This window comes from Adiantum capillus-veneris, chromosome 14 (assembly GCF_014529385.1).
Source record: "Adiantum capillus-veneris isolate H3 chromosome 14, ASM1452938v2, whole genome shotgun sequence".
NCBI lineage: Eukaryota > Viridiplantae > Streptophyta > Polypodiopsida > Polypodiales > Pteridaceae > Adiantum > Adiantum capillus-veneris.
The window spans coordinates 19,255,956-19,280,163 of NC_140944.1; the positions used below are offsets into that span (position 1 = coordinate 19,255,956).

The following is a 24,208-nucleotide window of genomic DNA, read 5'->3' on the forward strand; positions in this document are numbered from 1 at the left end:
GCCTCTTCCTACTTCACGCTATCTTCCATTTGAATGGCCTCTTTGTAGCGAGTGGGCTCACCGTAGTCAGTGACTAGCAAATAGTCCAATCCTGGCTCAAAACGCTCAGTTGCACGAGATGTACGAGTAGATCTCCAAAGTGCCTGGCTGCTGGATTCCGTTCTCTCTGGAGCAACATGTGTGTGTGTGTACTAGTGGACGGTGCATCACTAGCACGTCCAACATTTTGTGTAACCGGTGGTGAGGCAACATCCTCAAACCGTACTCTGTGATACTCAATGTCTTTCACTGGCTATCTATGCATCTTACACTCGTAGAATATCACCCGTGAGCTTCGTATAACCTTCTTAGATTCCCAGTGCCAGAGACGATATCCCATCTCTCCGTCCACACCATATCCAATGAAGATACACTTGTGTGATTTGGGATCCAGCTTTTGTCTAAGCGCTTTTGGCACATGTGAGAATGCCTCACACACAAACACACGTAATCTGTCATAATTGGGTTGTTTGTCCGTCCACATCTCCTCTGCGGAACCTTGTACTTCAATGGTGTACTAGGTGACCGATTTATCAAATAAGCAGCCGTCATAATAGCTTCGCCCCAAAACTCTTGAGGTAAGTGGGCCGTAGACAACATAGAAGTAACCCGTTCGTGTGGTTCTATTCATCCTCTCAGCCACCGTTCTGGACGGGTGTATAAGGCATGGTAAAATGTCTTCTAATGCCTCGTTTACTATAGAAATCCTTGAACTCGGAGAAGATATACTTGCCTCCGTTGTCACTTTGCAAAGCTTTAGGCTTTCTACCCGATTGGTTCTCTAACAAGGCTAAGAACTTTTCAAAGGCACTAAAGGCGTCACTCTTTTGCTTCAAGAGATAAACCCACACCTTTCTAGTAGAGTCATCTATGAATGTCAAGAAGTATAATTGCTCCCCCTAGAGACTTGACTGGCATGGGCCCACAAGTCGCTATGAATGAGATCTAGACGACTTCCTAACTTCTTGTCTAAAGGCGCTGATGTCAATCTAGTTTGTTTTCCATAGATGCAATGCTCACATAAAAAGAAGTTAGTAATCTAAGACAAGGATATAACCAGAACTCTGTAAGACTTTCATTCCCTTCTCACTCATATGACCTAGCTGGCTATGCCACAACTCTATAGACGGCAGCTCGGTTACACAAACAGAATTCTCTTTCACGGAAGAGACATAAAGTGAGTACAATGAGCCAGACTTCGAGCCTTTAAGCATGACCGGATTCCCCTTCTTGATAATCCAAGAACCATGAGCAAATATGGTAGTGTAACCCAAATCATCCAGTTGTCCCAATAGACATCAAACTCTTTGTCAATTTGGGTACATGTCTGACATTCTCAACATAAACTCAGTGCCATTACACATAGAAAACTTGATGCTGCCCACACTGCATATATTAAGCTCAAAAGAGTTGCCTAGCTTCATTGTGCCATGCGTGGCACTGTATGTTGAAAACCACTCCTTGTGAAGAGTCACGTGAAAGCTAGCACCTGAGTGCACAATCCAATTCGTGTACAACACTCGTCCAGAGCTAACAATGCATCAGGACTCAAATCCGATGTCAAAATCAACACAGCATTTGGCACGTCAGAAACTCGATGGAGACTCAACCAAATTAATCTCTTCAATTTTCACGTTGTTTTTAGGTTCGTCCGACTTTGTTTTCTCCTTGCCCTTGTCACGCTGCAATGTGCGGCAATCTTTTTTCAAGTGTCCCTTCTTATGGCACTAGTAATACTCAACATTTCTTATTTCTTTGCCGCGACTCTTTTCACGACCTTGCCTACGATCCTAAGAACAACCGCGGCTACGACTACGCTACCTTTGCTTGTTACGATTGCCACTAGCCACATACGCATCACCATGCCCACTCGCATCAAGAGATAGACGTCGAATCTTCTCAATGAGCGACGCACTAGCAACATCGCTGAAAACTGGCATGCCATTAGGTGTAGAAGTGCTTATGGCTATGTTGAAGGTATCCCATGACGATGGTAGCGAACATAGCAAGAAAATGGCCTTCATTTCATCATCGAAATTGAGACCCTTTTCTATGAAAATATGTTTTTGAACTCGTTCAAGTGAGAACCAACATTAGTGTCCTCTTTCATATTCATGCGTATAAGCTTCTTCATAAAAAAAACCTTGTTCGAGGCATTGTTGCCATCCTATGCTCCACATAGGGCATCCCATAAATCTTTGGCATTGGTCTTGTCCATTATGATAAAGTAAATGGATTCACCAAGGTACACGCGAATGGTCACCATGGCACCCTCATTCAATTCTTCCCATTGATCATTAGTGTACGCATTCGCCTTTGTTGATCAGAACATCTTGCATACGCTACCGCCAAATAGCAAAGTTTGTCCCATCAAACTTTTTGATGTAGTACTCTTCTCTTTCGGAAGCACTACTCGCAGCCATTACTCAAGAGAATGTGGCCATAAACTTTATGGTGAATTTCTTGGGATAATTTCGACAAATTTTCCCCTATAACAGGAGCAGAAACTCAAACTACATGTAGCAGAATCATTATGTAAGAACAACCAAACGTGCCAAGAATGCATAAAATGCACTAGCGGGAAAAATTCAGTAGTCTCCTCTTAGTGCTCGACTTCTCTTGCTCTGAATTTCTTGTAAATGCTCGTTTGTTCTCAAGACTCCATTCTTGAGCTGGGAGGCCTGCACACGCGGGATGGGGAGGGGATGCCGACGGACTCCATAGCTCTCATCCACTTGTGGGAAAGAGTCGGTGAGTGCAAGAGACGGAAGGAGAGAAAGGGGGAGAAGAACAACACACAGGGTTTTGGTGGAGCTTATGAGAGGAGTAACCTCTCAACTCCTTATTGATTCCATTATAACCAAATAATGAGAATGGGCGGGTGCCCAACCAAACCGGCCACGGGCCATTGGCCTGAAACCTAACAAGATCTTGTAGTTGTTCTTGGGACACCCAAACTTGCATTCTCATACAAGAACTTTGCCGCAGTGTTACTTGTGCAAAAAAAAGTGGCGAGTACTTCCGTCCACTTAGTGGCATAATCTGTAGCAACAAGAAGATATTTGCGATTGCCTGGTTGAGCGGGGGGGGAAATTGGACCAACAAAGCCCAAACCCATCTTTCAAAGGGCAACCATGCCATTGACACCTGTAAAGGACGGTGGGATTGCCTACTGGGTTTAGCTGCACAGCATTGACAGACATCACAAACCTTCACATGAGCAATTGTAACCTAAACACGTAAGGCCACCAAAAATGAGTCTGTAGAATTTTTTGTGTTGTGATGTAACCAGGTTATGGCCACCTTTGGGGCAACTGTGGACATCCTCTAAAATATGCTCCACTTCATGAGAGCAGACACATCTACGCAACACACCATCTGGTCCACACTTGTAGAGTTGACCTCCTATCAGAGTAATGGTCGCGACTTTAGTAATAGTCCTCTTTTTTGCAAGGGAGAGGTTCTTTGGATATAGGCTGGTGGAAAGCAAATACAACACATCGCCATACCATTCCGGTGTCGTGTTCACTTTAAAGAGATTGCTATTTGGGAAGTCATCATCAACACTTCTAGCTTCTTCACCTGTCGATATGCGAGAGAGGTGGTCGGCCAAGACGTGATGCTTACCTGGAGGAAGTACTACCTCCAAATCAGACTCTTGGAATAGAAGTAGCCACCACCAAACTCAGCCTACAACTTGTGGCTTATTCAACAGATAATGTAGAGGATGAAGTGAACCCCAAGTAAATAATGTCAGAATTTTTCTAGGGCATAAACAATAGCTAAACCTTCCCTTTCTGTAGTGTTGTAGTTTCGCTCGGCTTTGGTGATCAAGCGACTTGCATAGTGAATTGAACAATTGAGGTTAAACTCCTTGCTAGGCTTTGACCAACATCAGTATGGACATAAAATGTGAGAGACCAATCTGAGGCAACTAAAATAGGTGCCTCGGTCAGCGCTTTTTTAGGTAAGCAAAAGCTTGGGCTTCAGTTGTCGACCACTGAAAGTGTACTGCTCAAGCGACTTACATAGTGAATTGAACACTTGAGGTTAAACTCCTTGCTAGGCTCTGACCAACATCAATATGGACATAAAATGTGAGAGACCAATCTGAGGCAACTAAAATAGGTGCCTCGGTCAGACGCTTTTTTAGGTAAGCAAAAGCTTGGGCTTCAACCGTCGACCACTGAAAGTGTACTGCAGAGAGTTGAGCTAGGTGCTCCAAATTTTCCACGGGGGTGGAGCACTCAGCGCAGGAGAAGGTCAAAAAATCATCCATGAAGATACAAAGATGATTAGTGAGCAGAGAGTAAAAGATGATGTATATTGTACGATTGAAAGGAGGGACGTTTATCAACCCAAAAGACATTCTTGTATAAATGAAGATACCCCATGGAGTCACAGATGTTGCTTGTCTAATGTTGGAGTGCTCTGTATAGCGGCCTCCACAAAATGCTATATCAAATTGTTGGATAAAGGCTAAAGCCTTGGAAGCATCTCAAAACCCTGAAAAGTACTCAAGCTTTACTGCTTGTCTACCCTCTTTGAATTCCTTGGACTTTTTGCCCTTGTCTTCAAGAAAATCATATTGATTGGCTCTGTAAAAGTGCTTCCTTTTTTAGTAAAACATATGATCTTTTCGCCGTTTCTTGCCCTTTCTGTCCTCATCACTCGAGTCAAAAGAGGATGAGCTATCAGAAGAAGATGAGGACGAATTGGACAATCCTTCGAAACGTACATGCTTCTTCTATTTTCTTGCATTCACAAAAGAGGATTTTCGGCCCAAGTAACCAGGGAAGTCAGTTCCCTTGTTGCGTTTGTTCAGTTGCTTCTTCTTTACCCCCAACAGTTGGTTGACTCGTCTTTCAACCACGTCCTCAAGTTCATCTTCAGTAAACATCCGTGGGACAGGAGGTTTGTTGAGGTTCCCTGCCTGCCCAGTTGCACACACTCCCTCCCTCTCTGCCCATCTACTCAGCTGCTCCTCAAGAATGGATGCGTACAACCGTGTCAATGTGTGTCCAATCATGATAGTGGGATAATTCCCAGGCTCCACAGGGTCTCCTGACTTGGAGATAGGTACAATCGTACATAGTCTCCAAGTATCAGGCAAGCTCTCACACATGGCACGGTTAAACATAACTGCTAGAAGCTCTGCTAGTAGATCTCTGGCATGTTCATCAGGCTCAGTTTGGTTTCATTCCTCGTCGTCAAATCATGGATAATTTGGCCAATCCTATGATTGGCATGGAATATGCTAAGTATACGAAACAAGATGTGCTCATCACGCAAGTTGATATTGAAAAGGCCTTTGAAACTGTGCACTGGGACAATGTGGTTTATTTCTTGTATGATTGTAGCACGTCTTCGGGAATTCTAGAAGGGGAATTGACTGAATCGTGGCCGCTTGGTTGTTCGGTTAGGAGAGGTTGCCCTATTAGTGCTTTGCTGTATGCAATTGCTTCTCATCCTTTGTTGATGTATCTTGATCACTTGACCTCTGCGCAGCGTCTTCATGGTTTGCAGCTACCTTCGGGTCATACTTTTATTGGGCAGGCTTATGCAGATGACTCGCTATTTATGCCCCGCAATTAGCAAAATGATGTTCAAGAGATTATGAACGCTTTGGAATTGTTTGCGCTTACGGCTGGTCTTAAAGTTAATTTCTGTGAATCAAAGCTTCTGCCGCTTCGTTCTTGTGATTGGCATGCTTTGTTGTGGCCAGGAGAGATTGTTCTTCCAAATGTAATCACTAGGCATTTGGGTTATCCAATTGGATGGAATGTTACTCACAAGCAGAAAGTGGATTGGATTATGAATCGCTTGAATGTTAAATTGCATTACTGGAAACTTTCTACCTGGCCGCTATGTTCGCCTGCGAATTGTTCAGAGTATCCTCATGGCATATGTTCAGTTCTTTTTGCCATTGTTGCGTTGGCCCCGGCATTGTCTTGACTCTCTCATGTCGGCCATTTTGTCTCATTTCTGGCAAACGCGTGCTCACAAAAAAGGTTTGCGCTTGATATCGATGGCAAAACTTTGTACACCAAAGCGCTTTGGTGGTTTGAATATTTTGGACCTGCGTAGGCATGTCATTGCTAGGAAGGCTATGCTTTTGCCTACACTTGTGCATCAATCTCAGCCGTGGACTCTTATGTTTGCACACTTGAGTCAGCATGTGGTTATATCCTCATTTGGTCACTGGCAATCATCCATGTGGGAGGCAATATTTGGTAAGATGGATGGTCATATTCCTGGATGCCCGCTTTCTTCCACCTTACTTTTTGCATGGAAACAGGTTACGATTCATCTCTCATGGAATGCTCGGAGGGAAGGAAACTCACTTCGCGCGGAAAGCCTTCATTGGAGTCGGGGTTTTTTCTCTTACTTTGGTCGACCGCTCACCTCGCCAGGCGTATTTTCTCTCCTGCCATGGCATTCGAGTGGTTGAGGATGTAGTGGATGCAGCTGGTTTTACTTTCGAGTTTCCATTTGCCGCTCGCCGCTTTGGATTGGGTATGCACTATCGCCAGTTTTGGAGAGAATTACAACAAATGTTGACAGGTTTTTTGCCAGTTTCACCTTTGGCTGATGGTGATCGAATGTCTGACTGGAAGCTTGGGGAAATGCCATTTCAAGATATTTCTGCTGGCCGGGCATATGCTCTTCTTCTGCCTCGTCCATGGATTGCTGATCATTGCAATGCTATTTGGCACATGCATAAATCAAATATTTGGTGGCACAGGATTATATCTGCAATATGGGAAAGCCGTTTTCCATTGAAAGAGTGGTTGTTTCTTTGGCGGTGTTTACTTGGTGTGCTCCCAATGGGTACCTTTCTTCGGAAGCGCCGTGTCCGCCCTTCATCATGCGTCTGTTGCTTATCTGCGAGGAGGATGTTTGTCACCTCTTGTGGGATTGTTGTGTCACTCGAGAATTCCTTCGTTGGGTATCTGCGTGTATGCGGCTACGTTTTCCCTCGACGGTCTTCCATAAGCGGTTATGGGTTTTTGGTATCTTCTCGCCGGCGTTGCAGTGCTTTGCAGTCTTCTTCATGTGGGTCAGGTTTTGGGCATATTGGAGCCTGTGGCGACAGTGTAATGGCTATATGTTCCATAGCATTCATACGGATCCTCTACCGTTCTTCAAGATTTCCCTTCGGCAGTCTCTGCAGTTTGCCTTGGAAGTTGGTGATATCACGGCAAAGATACTTCTTATGAATGCTTTTAGATATTTTGTACAGCTGAACACTGTTGTGTTCCTTTCCTTGTACATCTTTTTGGTGGGTTTTCCTCTCTTTGAGGTTTCCCACAGATAGTTAAATCAAATTGATTTACAAAAAAAAAGTGTGTGTGTGTGTGAGAGAGAGAGAGAGAGAGAGAGAGAGAGAGAGAGAGAGAGAGAGAGAGTTGACTATTGTATTATATTTTTCTCTGTACTGTAAGTAAGAAAAAGAAAAATGAGTTTGTATGGTAAGTAACCTTCACTCCAAGATTTGTTTCTCTCTCTGTCAAAAGTTTGTGCTGCTTTGCATTATGATTTGCAATCATTTGCAACTTTTCTTGTGAGGTATCAAGCTTTTCTCGTAATTTATCAAGCTTCTTAGAAGCCTGATCCAGGTTTACTAAGTGATCTATGACCTTTGTTCCAGCTTTCTCAACTTCATATTGCAGATTCTTCTGTAAAGTTTGAAACAATGAAAGACAACTCAGAAACAGTAAATGGTGTAATACAGCAAAGGATAGTCTCAATAAACAAATGAATATTACATAAGCATGAAAATTCAGTCATCTTGAAAAAAAATTCCTTAGATTATGGCATGCATATCAAGTCAAAATAAGAAACATGAATTTTGGATTGCCTCACAATAACCATCACCCTGACTCTAGTCTCTCACTATTACAGAGGTGGTGAATCTGGTAGCGAATGCACCACGGCATTAAAAAAAAAGTCAACATACTCCACCATCTTGAATGATGTCAGGGACAGCATCGATCTTACCACCTCCCATTAACCATTTGCATGGGAAGTTTATCAACTCAGGGAGCTCAGAAAGTGCAAAAAGAGTTATCCACAACCAAGCCAGAACTTGCCATCAAGGACAAGAAAATTACAATGCTACAAGCACAACTTCACATCAGAGAAATACAACAACGACATCCAGCAAGAGAGCAAGACCAGGAAGCAGATACAGTCCCTCGAGACACTACAATCTCCTGCACAGGTAATAACTCATTTAGTCTCTGAAGTTACTTCAACAATTAGGGAGAAAAATAAGAGTACAGAACAGCCGAAAGACTCTCCGTATTGGTGGACTATCTGATGATTGGACCCAAACCACAGTAGAGGAGGACGAATACATGAAGGAGACCGATATTTGGAAGGAAAACTTGAAGAAAGCTGTCCCCCTGGTGCATCTTGGAGATCCATGATTCATTGCAATCAAAGGTAAACAATCAACAGTTCACCATGACACACTAGAGGAGAAGAAAACACTTATGAAGCAGACCAAATCTCTCAAAGGAACCAAGGAACAGATATCTGATGAGCTCACTCCCATACAACTGAAGAATAGAGAGAGCAAATTAGTGAAGGCCCGAGAAGCAACAAAGGAAGGGAAATGGGTAGAATACAGAGAAGCAAATGCTATCATTTGAGATTTCCCTTACCAAATGACAAAAATTGAAACTTACCATTTTTGCCATTTCATGTAAAATCTTATGGATCACTATTATCTTTGCAAAATGAGCATTATGAACCATAAAATTTTACTTCATCTTTTATTTTTCACATGATACCCAAAGTGGAATATAAATCTCGATGCTGGCCTCTGGTGGTACTCCACTGTATCTCCTAGTCTCAATCCGCAGCTGGTGTGAAGACGTGCGTATCTGGCCAATAGCACATCGTATCCCATGAGACAAGTGGGTGTCCATGTATCTGGGTCTCGTCACAAAACCGTCCTCCGTAAGCTGGAGAAGGTACTCTCTGTAGAAAGCCATCTTCGTGCCTAGCTCATATGCTGGCTGTATCCATGTCCTCTTGGTGTCTAGCTGAGTCAAGTCCTGGCGGATGAGCCCGGTGATCTCAGACTGTGTAAGAGTGAGAAATGGTGCATCCAGTGAGTACCAGAAGGGTGGCATTTGTCTATGCTGAACCCATGCACCTGAACCATGATGTCATCTCCCCATACCAGCATGCGGTATCTTCCTGCATGGCTAACTGTCGAGAGGACTCAAGTGCAAGGCGGGCATATCTGTCTCTGGGAAGTTCCCACATGCGGTGTATGAAGGAGACTGATCCGGTGAGCGCCTCAACCACTAGTGGGAGGCCCGCTATCTCTGCTCGGATAATGGCACGTGGTACTGAAGCCTTGGCTCTAATGAGCCGCAAGATCATAGAGACCATAGGTTTCTCCATGTGCCCCCATCCATCAATGCAACCCGACCTCCCGTGATGATCCAATGAAGGTCCCCATATCTCAGCTCCATAGAGCAATGCAGAAGCCACCAAAGTGTCAAAGAGCCAGAGCTTCGTCGGAGGTTCCTGAAACTGAACCTACGAACACATCCTCTCCAATCTACCCAATGCTGCATGGGCTCTAATCAATTTGGTCTCTGCTGCCCTCATTAATGAAAATGCTGGTCCGCTAAACACCACTCCAAGGTAAGTGTAAGCATCTGTATACTCCACTGTCTCACTGCCAGCTGTGCACCTCTATCACCATCACTCTCAATGTAGTCAGCAACCTCATCCACATACATCCACATACATACCGAATAGAGTAGGAGAGAGCGGGCAGCCCTACTTCACCCCAATAGTGGAGTGCACCGGTGTAGATAGACCCTCTAAGGTGCATACATGCCCCACTACTAACCTGTATAATGCCATGATCCCCCAAATGAGCTCTGTGGGTACTCCCGTTTCCTGTAGTCTGCGTATCAATCTAGCTTTGGGAACTGTGTCAAATGCTTTGCGGAAGTCCACAAAGCTACAATAGATCCGTCTCCCATGTGATCTGCCCTCCTCAATGATGGCTCTGAGTGTCAAGATATGGTCAAGAGTAGAAAAGCCTCTCCTGAACCTTGCCTGCCCGGCTGTGCGTATCCTCTTTCTCTCTGCCCATCTACTGAGCTGCTGCTCAAGAATGGATGCGTACAACCGTGCCAGTGTGTGTCCAATCATGATTGTGCGATAATTCCCACGCTCCATAGAGAGAGAGAGAGAGAGAGAGAGAGAGAGAGAGAGAGAGAGAGAGAGAGAGAGAGAGAGAGATTCATTATTGTCCTCGCATGTCATATATGACCCATGGGACCGAGAAAACGGGCATACAAAGGCACTCTTCTCATGAAGAGGGTATCGAGTTTTACAACCGGCAAAGGCAAGTGTGGCAAAAGGGGGGGCGGAGGAAGATGGTTGGAGGCATTTATAACAAAATTGCAACACATGTCGCTTATAAGATTGAGGTGGCTACTATGAAAAGAGGAGTATACAAGAGGATGCTAGGGGGAATTTTGTGCCCGAAACTCCTCAATGATGGCTTTACCACCACGGTAGATGGCTTTTTGCCATAGGATAAATGAGTGTCCATATAGGCCGGTCTGATCACAGCCATCTTCTGTTAGTTGGAGAAGATGCTCTCTATAGAAAGACGTCTTCGTGCCCAACTCTTGTACCGGCTGTATCCATGTGCTCTTGGTATCTACCTGAATCAAATCCTGACGTATGAGTCTAGTGATCTCTGTCTGTGTGAGAGATAGGGAGGGTGCATCCAAGGAGTACTGGAATGGGGGCAGTCTATCCATGCTGAATCCATGTGACTGAAACCATGATGTCATCTGCTTATACCAACATGGTATGTCCCACTGTAGCCCTAACTGTCTGTGTGAGAGATAGGGAGGGTGCATCCAAGGAGTACTGGAATGGGGGCAGTCTATCCATGTTGAAGCCATGTGACTGAAACCATGATGTCATCTGCTTATACCAACATGGTATGTCCCACTGTAGCCCTAACTGTCGGGATGACTCAAGGGCTAGCCGAGCATATTTGTCTTTGGGGAGGTCCATTTGATGATGCATGAAGGAAACTGATCTAGTAAGGGTCTCAACTACGAGAGGGGGGGAAGCTAGCTCTGATCGAATAATCTCATGTGGCATTGAGGCCTTAGCCTGAATGAGCTGAGAGATTATAGAGACTAGAGCCCTCTCCATAGATCTCCATCCATCAGTTGAAGCCACTAGAATGTCAAAAAGCCACAACTTTGTTCGAGGTTCTTGAAACTGAACCTGCGAACACATCTTTCCAATCCTCCCAACGCTGCATAAGCTCTCGTCAATCTAGTCTTTGTTCCTCTCCTCAATAAAAACACCAGTTCTTTGAAGACTACCCCAAGATACATGTATGCATCTGTATACTCCACTGTCTCCTGGCCATATGTAATAGTGGGTGCTGACCTCCTAGCCCACTATGGTGCGGTGTTAAAGACCATAACCTTGGTTTTCCCCAGGTTAACAGACAATCCACTATCGTGGGCAAATGTGTACAAAACATCTAAATAACGTTGCATTCCCACCGCGGAGTCAGAAATCAACACGATATCATCAGCATATAACAATAGTGGGATCCATGTTCCCTTGCTATTATGCTCCTCTATCACCACCCCTCTCAATGTAGTCCGCAATCTCATCCACATACATGCCAAATAGTGTAGGAGATAGCTGGCAACCCTGTTTCACCCCAATAGTGGAGTGAACCAAATCAGAAATCCCCTCTCAAGTGCTTACATGCCCCACTGCCGACTTGTATAGAGCATTGATCCCCCATATCAACTCTTTGAGTACTCCCATCTCATGCAGTTTGCGCATCAATTTAGCTCTAGGCATTGTATCAAAAGCCTTGCGGAAGTCCAAAAAGCAACAATAGAGCCTTCTCCCACGTGATATCCCCTCCTCAATAATGGCTCTGAGTGTCAGAATATGATCAAGAGTAGAGAAATCTCTCATGAAACCCGCCTGTCCTGCTGCCCGTACACCTTGTCTCTGTGCCATCTACTAAATTGCTGCTTAAGGATAGATGTGTGCAACCATCCCAATGTGTGTCCAATCATGATAGTGCGGTAATTCCTAGGCTCCATAGGGTCCCCTGACTTGAAGATAGGTACGATAGTGGACAAACTTCAAGTATCACGTAGGCCCTTGCACATGGCACGGTTGAACATCACTGCTAGAAGCTCTCTCAAGCAGATCTTTCGCATGTACAAAATGCTTTGCTACAAGGCCATCGTGATCATATGCTCTAGGAGTCTTCATCTTGTTAATGGCTTTCTTTACCATCTCGGCGGTAAAGAAAGCACATGTTTGGGCATGGCTCTCGCGGATCTGGAAGAGGTGGCTGCCTTGAGACTGTGTAGAAAGATGATGCATACTGACTCCATACCTTCGTGAAGTGATGATTGGTGGGGGAGAGTGCTCATGGAAGAGTCGCCATGCCTTGCCTAAATCCTGGCTTAAAAACAAATTATATAAATCTTGCTCTAGTCAAGCTAGAAACACTCTATTCTTCCATCGTACCAAACGCCGAGAAGCGATCCGTGTCTACCTGTGAGTAATGATTCCTAGAAGTACCTCCCTCTGAAGTCCGGCTCTAGTCTCTCTGCACTCCTTGTCATACCAGCTATTCTCGGGTATGCTCCGAGAACGTCGTCTCTACCTACGCTCAGTGTGTGGGTATGCCTCTGCTGTTGCATTTTGTAGTGCCTCTATCAATATATATGTCAGCTCCCCTAGAGGTCTCCCCGGCTCCTCTGTACATAAGCGTTTGTAGATGCCATCTACAAAGACAAAATCAGTCTCCAAAGTAAAAGTGTATCGGGTATATGTACATCTCTGTGCTAGTCGAGCTGTGTTGAACCGAAATGAGACGGTAAACGTGAGGAGGGCATGATCTACTGCTACCCCAATAGGCCTGGGCCCGATTGAAAAGTCTTGAATAGAGGCTATGAAACTGGGCTGAGCCAAGATATAATCCACTATGCTGGCCCCATGTCTATGAGGAGAACAAGTGAACCCACTCGACGCTCAAAATCTCTAGAGACCATTCAAGATGGCCAGTCCATGTGCAGTCCCTAAATTTGTCAAATATCCCGCATATCCAATGTGCTCTTCATCCTGCACCTTGCCAATCCTATATCACTGACATCCAATTCTCTCAACATTTCCTCTGAGGTATCATTGAAAGTTGTTTGAGACTGGCCCGTCTTGGCATTAAAGTCTCCCAGAAGAATGAGAACTCCCATATGTCCTCATCCAATATCCTCTAGGATGACTGCCCCTTGGGCGATGCATAATGAGATGTGCTAGGGCCAAAATAGCATATTGCGATATAGAGTGGCTTCGCTCTCTCCGCTCTCACTCTGACCACATATATCTAGCCTACTGCCAACTCTCCAAGCCCCTGTGTGTGTAGGTTCACAAATACCCATGCACTTCAAGACCTCTTGCACCTCTTCTTCTACATTTCCAATGTCTTTGAGACCTGTAACACGCACATGAAGGACTCTAGTCTTTCTCTTTTGCTCCTCCTCAATTGTGACATTGATGATAGTGGATGTCGGTGTGGCGTCAAGCATCTTATCTTTTCCTTTCTTTGCGTCCTCGATCTACTTTTCAGCTTTGTCAACCTTCTCTTGCGTTTTGCAGAGGTGCTCCGCCCATCAAGAGGTGGTGCGTGCCTTTTGCTCCTCCTCTTCCCGTATAGTTTTCAACTGCTCCTTAATGCTTTCAAGCTCCTTTATCACTAAGGGTTGGTTTTATCCCTCCTTTGTGAGGGTATTTTTGCAAGCTGCAAGGTCTCCCTTAAGTGCTTCAATCAATACATCCTTTTCACTCATGCGTTCTTCCATTTTTTATTTCCAAGATTCAAACGCAGCAAGTGCATCCTCGAGTCTTTTTTGCATCATACATTCCATTACATTCACTTTTGCCCTCACAATCGTCTACATTTCGGCCTTCAATGATGTGAACATCTTGTCACGCTTACTAAGAATCTCTTTGTCTAATTCTTTCCTCATACATGCATACATAGCTTTTTTGTAAGTCTCCGCAATTGCATACATCTCTTTTTCAATGTCACCTCTCAAAAGGCTTAGCTCTGTCTTAATCATCATTTGTACCTTCTCAAGCATTAAGTCATCCTTGACTCTAGAAAGTTTTTATGCTCTCACAGAACTTGACGATAGTGTGCTCTCTCAAATCCTCCGCCTAAATGTCGCTTTTGATTTAGGTGGGGTTTCATAGATATCGTCACCTCCGAGGTCAGCTAGTTGGTCCATCCTCCGGCACCTCGTGTGAGGCTTCTGCCCTGCTATTGCTTTTGTTGCCTCACGCGGTCTGCTGGCACTAGAGAGAGATGTCGGGCTGCCCTATTGAAACCTGTGTACTCCCCCACAACCGTGTGCTCCATTTGCTGCAGCTAGTCTTGGCAAAACTTTCTCCACGTTGGGCATCTTGCTGCCGAACCAGTCGGCCGTCAAGTCTCCTCTTCCGGAATCTCTATACCCCCTGCGCGTTCAATAGCCCTGCCCTGCGTGCTTAGCTCCTGGTGCAATTTCCGCGATAGAAGATAGTGTTTACGATAGTAGACTTAATGTTTGCGACAGAAGACTTAATCGAGAGAGAGGGAGGAAACGCGATATAAAACATTTTTGCGATAGAAGACTTACCAATAATGTCTTCTATCGTACTGAGCTGAGAGAGAGAGAGAGAGAGAGAGAGAGAGAGAGAGAGAGAGAGAGAGAGAGAGAGAGAGAGAGAGAGAGAGCTCTTGTGGGAGCGAATGTTGGGGATCTGAACCACACGGTATTGTTTGGCTACACGTGGAGAAACTTGTTGCCGTACCCCCTGCCAACTTGTTCGCGAGCCTCCTGCCCTATGCACTCACATCAGGGTGCTCGCACCGCCCTTCCCAGAGAGAGTTGTGTCTACGTACCTTTCCATGGCTCGCGTTTCCCTTCACAGAGAGAGTTGTGCTTGCATACCTTTTCGCACTTCCCTTCACACACACACACACACACACACACACACACACACACACACAGAGATGAAATGAAATGTTATATTAAACCTCTTCAAAAGGCCAAAATGACTTTTGAGACCAAATTGATACAATCTTAGTGGATCTATTCCAATGTCTCGGTAAAAAAATAAAATAAAGTGAAGTACAGTGAAAGACTAAAAAACATCATCATCATCAGTGCCCGAGGATGCCCGGCATCGGGCGTTGTCCGAGAAAGTACTGCATCGGTCACTGAACAGCTTTTTCAATATCCACCTCTGTAAATAGTCGTACTGGGTGTCTCACATGTCGTGCTAGAATAGTCCAGATCCTTTGATTGAGCTTCCATCGATGTCATGGTCGCCCTCGTAGACGTGGGCATCTAGCTCTCCCGAGCTCAATGGCTTTGTCAACAAATATACCTCTGGTATAAGTGGGCTCTGAAGTCTGTTCTGGAGCATGCTTATCTGGCTGCTGAGCCCTTGCTCTAAAGAAGTCAGTATTCTCCCTCTGTGAATGTCTCCCATTGCCTACTCTCCTTAAGAGACTCCTTGTGTCTGTGCAGCTCTAGCAAAATCCACCCGAGGCATCTCTGATCCTGATATCTCATGACTCTAACCTGTGGTCCAAAGCTCTCTCTGAATAGACAATGAAAGAAGCCTCGTATTTCATAGTATATTGGACAATGACTAGTGTGATGTAACTCTGTCTTTGGCTCTATATGAAACAACTGGCATATCCTGGCCTTTGCTGGTACCCTCCTAAATCTACCAGTTTCAATCTCTAGCTGGTGCGATGATGTGCGCATCTGACCAATAGCACATCATATTCCATAGGATAAATGGGTGTCCATATAGGCCGGTTTGATCACATATCCATCTACTGTTAGTTGGAGAAGATGCTCTCTATAGAAATCCATCTTCGTGCCCAACTCTTGTGTCGGCTATATCCATGTGCTCTTGGTATCTACCTGAATCAAACCTTGGCGTATGAGTCTAGTGATCTCTGTCCATGTGAGCGATAGGAAGCGTGCATCCAAGGAGTACTAGAACGGAGGTAGTCTATCCATGCTCAAGCCATGTGAATGAAACCATTGTGTCATCTGCCCATATCAGCATGTTCTGTCCCCCTGTAGCGCTAGTTGTCAAGATGACTCAAGGGCTGGCCGAGCATACCTATCTTTGGAAAGGTCCCATAAATTATGCATGAAGGATATTGATCTAGTAAGGGCCTCACCTACGAGCGGGGGGGGGGGGGGGGGGGCAGCTAGCTCGGCTCGAACAATCTAATGTGGCACTGACACCTTAGCCCAAAAGAGCCAAAAGATCATAGAGACTAGAGGCCTCTCCATACATCTCCATCCATCAGTGCTACCAGATCTGCCATGGTGGTCCACTGAGGGTCCACAAATCTGAATCCTATACAACATAGCTGAAGCCACTAGAGTGTCAAAAAGCCACAGCCTTGTTCCAGGTACCTGAAACTGAACCTGCGAACACATCTTCTCCAACCCCCCCAAGACTGCATAAGCTCTCATCAATCAAGTTTCTGCTGCTCTCCTCAATGAAAGCTCCGGTCCACTAATGACTCCTCCAAGATAGGCATATGCATCTGTATACTCCACCGTCTCTTGCCCATATGTAATAGTGGGTACTACCCTCTTCTTCTGTCGTACCAAATGCCAAGAAGCAATCCGTTACTGTTTGTGAGTAATGACTCCTAGAAGTACCTCCCTCTCAAGTCAGGCTCTGGTCTCTCTGCACTCCTCATCATACCAGCTATTCTGGGGTGTGCTTCCAGAACGTTGTCGCTGCCCAAGCTTAGTGTGTGGGTATGCCTCTACTGCTGCACCTTGTAATGTCTATGTCAATACATAAGTGAGCCCCCCGAGAGGTCTCCCTAGATCCTCTGTGCATAAGTGTCTGTAGATACCATCTATGTAGACAGAATCACTCTCGGAAGTAAAAGTGTATCGGGTATGTGTAGATGTCTGTGCCAGCCGCTGTGCTAAACTGGAATGAGACAGTAAACATGAGGAGGGCATAGTCTACTGCTACCCCAATAGGCCTAAGCCCGACTATAAAGTCTGAATAGAGGGTATGAAACTGGTCTTAGCCAAAACATAATGCGCTGTGCTAGCCCCATGTCTATGTGGGAAACAAGTGAACCCACTCAACGCTCGAAATCTCTAGAGGCCATTCAAGATGTCTAGTCCATGTGAAGTCCCAAAATCTGTTAGATATCCCACATATACAATGTGCTCTTCATCCTGCGAACACCTTGCCAATCCCATATCACTGATATCCAATTCTCTCAACATTTTCTCTTAGGTATCGTAGAGAGCTGTCTGAGATTGGCCCGTCCAGGCATTAAAGTCTCCCAGAAGTATGACATCTCCATCCCTAGAGAACTCCCATATGTCCTCGTCCAATATCATGTAGGGTGATTATCCCTTGGGCGATGAGTAATGACATGTGCTAGCGGTAAAATAGCATATTCCAATGTAGAGTGGCCTCCCTCTCTCATCTCACACTCTGACCCACATGTATTTGGCATGATCATCTCTTCAAAGAATACGAATGAGGGGTTCAAGCTCCTCCTTGAATAGGACTGCCGCACCTCCTGACCCCCGTCCTCTATGTGTTGATCTCACATCTTGCCTACAAGTAATCTCCCAATGGTATCCTGTCACTCTAGGTAATGTGCCGCCATGACTCTGATGCGTTTCTGAGTAAGAAATAATGTCTCTTCCCTTCAACCTGTCCTCAAATGCGCCTACATCTAGCTTTATTGATCCGTTACAATTCCATGCTGCCATTTTAAGGTTGGTCCCATAGGTCTCGCACCGTCATGCAGTGCATTTTTCCAACACCACTACTCTCCCTCCCCTGTAGAAAGCAATTTTTCTTTCTTCCTCACCACCTTGATCTCTAGCATCAACTCTTGCATGTGTGGTAACTCTGTTAGAGTGAGGTCATCACCCAAAGATATCCCAGTTTGCTTGAGTGTTGGTGTCTTCTTCAGGAATTCCTTCCTAGCTTCCAGTGTAGGGAAACTTATAATGAGTGCTCTTTCCTTGGGCCTTCCTTTCTCATCACTTCCCTTCTTGCCAACTCTCCAAGCACTTGTGTGTGTGGGTTCAAAAATACCCATGCGCTTCATGAGCTCTTGCACTTCTTCTTCTACTTTCCAATGTCTTTGAGACCTCTAACACGTACATGAAGGGCTCTAGTCTTTCTCTTTTGCTCCTCCTCAATTGTCATATTGATGATAATCGATGTCTGAGGATAATCGATGTCGGAGTGGCTTCACGCATCTTATCTTTTTCTTTTTTTTGCGTCCTCGATCCACTTTTCAGCTTTATCAACCCTCTCTTGTGTTTTGAATAGGTGATCCGCCCACGACCACGTTGTTTGTGCCTTTTGCTCTTCCTCTTCTCGTAGAGTTTTCACCTGCTCCTTAATGCTTTCGAGCTCCTTGATCATTGAGGGTGGATTGTCTACCTCCTTTGCGGGGGTATTTTTGCAAGCTGCAAGGTCTCCCTTAAGTGCTTCGATCAATGCATCCTTTTCATTCATGCATTCTTCCATTTTTTATTTCCAGGATGCAAATATAGCAAGTGCATCCTCTAATCTTTTCTGTGTCATACATTCCATTACATTCACTTCTGCCCTCACAATCGTGCATTTCAGCCTTCAATGATGCATACATCTCGTCACGCTTTTTAAGCATCTCTTTGTCCAATTCTTTCCTCATATCTGCATACATAGCTTTTATGTAACTTTTCGCATTTGCCTACATCTAGCTTCATTGATCCATTACAATTCCATGCTGCCATTTTAAGGTTGGTCCCATAGGTCTCGCACCGTCATGCGGTGCATTTTTCCAACACCACTACTCTCCCTCCCCTGTAGAAAGCAATTTTTTCTTTCTTCCTCACCACCTTGATCTCTAGCATCAACTCTTGCATGTGTGGTAACTCTGTTAGAGTGAGGTCATCACCCAAAAATATCCCAGTTTGCTTGAGTGTGGGTCTCTTCTTCAGGAATTCTTTCCTAGCTTCCAACGTAGGGAAACATATAATGAGTGCTCTTTCCTTGGGCCTTACTTTCTCATCACTTTCCTTCTTGCCAACTCTCCAAGCACCTGTGTGTGTGGGTTCAGAAATACCCATGCGCTTCATGAGCTCTTGCACTTCTTCTTCTACTTCTCGAGTGTCTTTGAGACCTGGAACACGCACATGAAGGCCTCTAGTCTTTCTCTTTTGCTCCTCCTCAATCGTCATATTGATGATAGTGGATGCCAGTATGGCTTTACGCATCATATCTTTTCCTTTCTTTGCGTCCTTGATCCACTTTTCAGCTTTATCAACCTTCTCTTGTGTTTTGAAAAGGTGCTCCGCCCATCAAGAGGTTGTTCGTGCCTTTTGCTCCTCCTCTTCCCGTAAAGTTTTCACCTGCTCCTTAATGCTTTCAAGCTCCTTTACCATTGAGGGTTGGTTTTCTCCTTCCTTTGCGGAGGTATTTTTGCAAGCTGCGAGGTCTCCATTAAGTGCTTCGATCAGTACATCCTTTTCATTCATGTGTTCTTCGATTTCTTATTTTTCGGATTCAAACGCAACAAGTGCATCCTCTAATCTTTTTTGCATCACGCATTCCATTACATTCACTTCTCCCTCACAATCGTCTGCATCTCGGCCTTCACATATGAGTACATCTCGTCACGCTTTCTAAGCATTTCTTCGTCCAATTCTTTCTTCATATGTGCATACATAGATTTCTGTAAGTCTCCGCATTTGCGTACATCTCTTTTTCCTTGTCACACTCTGCTCCACCTTAATCATCACCTGTACCTTCTAAAACATTAAGTCATCTTTGACTCTAGAAAGTTTCTCTGCTCTCACAGAACAAGGCGATAGTGTGCTCTCTCGGATCCTTCGCCTAAATGTCGCTTTTCATTTAGGCGGGGTTTCATAGATATCATCATCTGCAAGGTCGGTTGATTGGTCGATCCTCAGGCCCCTCGTGTGAGGCTTTTGCCCTACTGTTGAAACCTATGTACTCCCCCACAACTGTGTTGCAGTTGTTGCAGCTAGTCTTGGCAGAACTTTCTCAGATGAATCACAAATTGACCTTCAATGTGCAGCTTCTCTTGCGAAGACGCCAAGCTACAGCTGCTCGTCGATGTCATCTTGGTTACCTTACACAAGCTGCAGCCACACTTGCGTGCTAGCCACAAATGGCTTGAGCCCGACCTTGATTGACTACGAGTGATATTGACACAACCCTTGTAGAAAAAAAACCCCTAATGTACGACTCCAAAGAGGGCAGGAAAATTCAAGCTTCATTTGAGAGCGATAGAAACGAACTAACAAACACGCCTTGCATGTGAAGTAAGCCTTGCACAACCCTTACTGTGAGCTTTGTGTGAACTTAAATGCATCGTTCAGGCAGGTTGGGCTTGCTGTGCGAACCATAAGTTGCCGATGGTGCACACAACAAGGCTCTGCTGCCCATGACGAGAGAGAAACGAAATGAAATGTTATATTAACGTCTTCAAAAGGCTAGAATGACCTATGAGACCAAACTGATACAAAAGTGGTGAATCTGTTACAATGTCTAGGTACCTAAGTACTGAAGTACTAAGTGTGAAAAGTGTGAAATTTAAATGTGAAACTAAATACAAAGTATTAAATAAACTTCTTAGGATCATTCTGGGTGTCTAGCTAGAATGCTTATAATCCTTTGTTGTAGTCTCCTCCGGTGAAGTGTGCTTCTACATCTTGGTCGTGGTCGTCTCGATTTCCTAAGCTCAATTGCTCTGTCAATTAGGGTGCCTTTGGTATGAATGTGGGTACTCCTTTGTGTTGGCTGCTGGCCTCTTGCTTCCCCTTCCACTCCTGCTTCTCTCGATCCGAAGAAGTCTGTGATCTGCCTCTGAGGCTGTAATGCTCTTTGTCTTCTCATTAGATTATCCCTGTGCCGATGCAGTTCCAGTAGGTACAAGCCTAAGCATCTTTGATCTTCGTATTGCATGATTCTATCTAGAGGTCCAAAGCCTTCTTTTAAGAGGCAGTGAAAACGCCCACGTATCTCGTAGTATATTGTGCAGTGGCATATATAGTGTAATTCTGTCTCCGGCTCCATTCTGCATAACTTGCAAATTCTGCTCTCAAGTGGGATTCCCCTAAATCTCCCAAATTCAATTTCCAATTGGTGTGAGGATGTACGAATCTGACCAATAGCACATCTCACCCCATGAGACAGGTGGGTATCCATGTAACTCGGGCGAATCACAAATCCATCTTCAGATAGTTGTAGGAAGTTTTCTTTGTAGTCGGCCATCTTCATGCCCAATTCTTGTGTAGGGTCTACCCATGTCCTCTTAGTATCCAACTCTATAAGATCTTGTCGGATGATTTTATTAATCTCCTTTCGTGTAATTGCCAGTGATGGAGCCTCAAGAGAGTATTGGAAGGGGGGCAGTCTTTCCATACTGGACCCGTGTCTCTGAAACCACGAGGACAGTTGCGCATACCAGCATGATGTATCCCCTTTCATTGCCAATTGTCGAGAGGATTCGAGGGCCAGTCTAGTATATCGGCCATTATTTGTATCCCACAAACCATCTATAAAGGACATTGATCTGGTAAGAGCTTCAATTTCTATCGGAGGGGCCGCTAGTTCCGCTCGGGTAATCGCGTGTGGTACGGAGGCCTTGGCTCTAATCATTCGGGAAATCATAGATACCAAAGGTCTCTCCATTGACTTCCAATTATCCGGATCCACAGATGGTCCCCAAATCTGGACCCCATAAAGCATAGCCGAAGCCACCACAGTATCAAAGAGCCAAAGTTTTGTTCGTGGTTCCTGACACTGCACTTGTGAACACATCCTCTCCAACCCTCCCAAGGCTGCAGAGGCTCTGGATAATCTAGCATCCGCTGCTTTCTTAAGAGTAAACTTCGGTCCTGCAAATACCACCCCAAGGTATGTGTATGCATCTGTGTACTCTACTATATCCTGGCCATATGCAAATGTAGGTGCCGATCTCCTAACCCATTGCGGTGTGGTGTTAAACACCATAACTTTGGTTTTACCCAAGTTTACCGACAGTCCACTGTCCTCCGCGAATTTATGTAAAGCATCTAGCTGCCTCTGCATTCCATCTAGTGATTCTGCTATCAATACAATGTCATCTGCATACAACTGCAACCGGATCCATGACCCTGCAAGTTGAGCACCTCTGTCACCTTCTCTATCAATGTAATCTGATACCTCATCTATGTGCATACCAAATAAAGTTGGGGACAGTGGGCATCCTTGCTTTACTCCAACGGTGGAGTGAACAATGTCGGAATCCCCTTCTGGAGTACGTACATAACCAGTTACTGATCCGTATAAGGCCATGATCCCCCAAATAATCTCTTTGGGGACCCCTAACTCCTGCATCCTCCGCATCAATCTGGCCCTTGGTACTGTATCAAAAGCTTTCCGAAAATCCACAAAGCAACAATACATTCTTCTCCCATTTGCTCTTCCTTCTTCAATAATGGCTCTGAGCGTAAGAATATGATCTAAACTGGAATAACCCCTTCTGAATCCAGCTTGTCCCGTTGCCCTTATGCCCTGATTTTCTGCCCATTTACTCAATTTTTGTTCAAGAATGGACGCGTACAGTCGGGTCAAAGTGTGACCTAAAATAATGGTACGGTAGTTCCCGGGTATCATAGGATCCCCTGACTTGAAAATAGGTACGATAGTAGATAATTTCCAAGATTCAGGTAATTCTTCACACATGACCCGATTAAACAGACGAGCAAGGACTTTTGAAAGTAGATCCCTGGCATGGATCAGATGTTCTGCTACTAAACCATCATGATCATATGCTCTTCTTGTCTTCATCTTATCAATGGCTTTTTCCACCATTTCCGTAGTAAAGAAAGTACTAGTAGCAGGGCATGGCTCTAGTGGATCTGGTAATGGAGGCTGTCCAGATACCATATATAATGATGTTACATATTGACCCCATATCTCAGGAGAAGTAATCGTCGGAGGCGGTGAGTGCTCGTGAAATAAGCGCCATGCCTCATGTAAATCCTGACTCAAGAAGAGCTGATATAAATCCTTCTCCAGTTTGGCTAAAAATGCCCTTTTCTTGCGACGTACTATACGCCGAAGAGCAATCTGAGACTCCTTATATGTGATGATCCCAAGTGTAAGCTCTTTTTGGACCTGGGTTCTCGTCTCTTTGCATTCCTCGTCATACCAGCTGTTTTGAGGCATGTTCCCAGCTCCTCTCTTCTGATCAGGTTGAGTATGTGGGTATGCCTCTTGTGCTGCTCCATGTAGTATCTCTGTTAATTGAGAAGTAATCTCCTCTACAGTATATACTGGCTCGGCTGTCCACATCCTATTATAGATCTTTTCCACATAGACTGAATCAGTTTCTGGCGTGAAAATATATCTTGTGTGTCTTCTTCCTTTGTACTTGAGAGGCATTGTATTGGAAGGAGATTGATAAGGTCAATAGAGCATGATCCACTGCAATCCCAACCGGTTTGGGTCCCACCTTAAATTCCTCGATACTAGAAATAAAGCTTGGTGAAGTCATGACATAATCCACTGTACTGGCCCCATGCCTGTGTGGGAAGCATGTGAATCCCCCCGATAACGGGAAATTCTCTAGACCATTAAGTATGGCCAAACCATGTATAGTTGCCATCTCCATGAGATGTCTTCCATATTCAGTGTGTTCTTTATCCTGTGAGTTTCTAGTAAGCCCCCTCTGTGATAAATCCACTTCTGCAAGCATTTCCTCAGAAGTATCATAGAATACTGCTTGAGAGTTGGCCGTTCTGGCATTAAAGTCTCCTAAGAGAACGATGTCTCCATCTCTAGAGAACTCCCATATGTCATTATTCAATATGGAGAAAGGGGATTGTCCTTTAGGTGAGGAGTAGACTGAGGTATTCGGAGGGAAGTAGCATATAGCGATGTATAGAAATCTACCTGTCTCGGCTCTCATTCTCACCCACATATACCTTGCTTGCTCATCTTTCCTGATAATCTGTAGTAGTGGTTTCAGCTCCTCTTTAAATAAGACTGCTACTCCTCC

The 24,208-nt window shown here is 44.8% G+C and overlaps 1 protein-coding gene across 7 annotated transcripts in view; it reads right to left on the bottom strand.

Annotated features, from left to right (window-relative positions):
- LOC147442031 (uncharacterized) overlaps nucleotides 1-24,208 on the bottom strand; it is a 196,605-nt gene that overhangs the window by 36,185 nt on the left and 136,212 nt on the right. For all 7 annotated transcript variants that reach the window (XM_086528367.1, XM_086528363.1, XM_086528362.1 and 4 more), the window contains one exon: nucleotides 7,521-7,718. In XM_086528367.1, coding sequence (XP_086384493.1) covers nucleotides 7,521-7,718 — 198 coding nt within the window. The remainder of the gene's footprint in view (nucleotides 1-7,520; nucleotides 7,719-24,208) is intronic.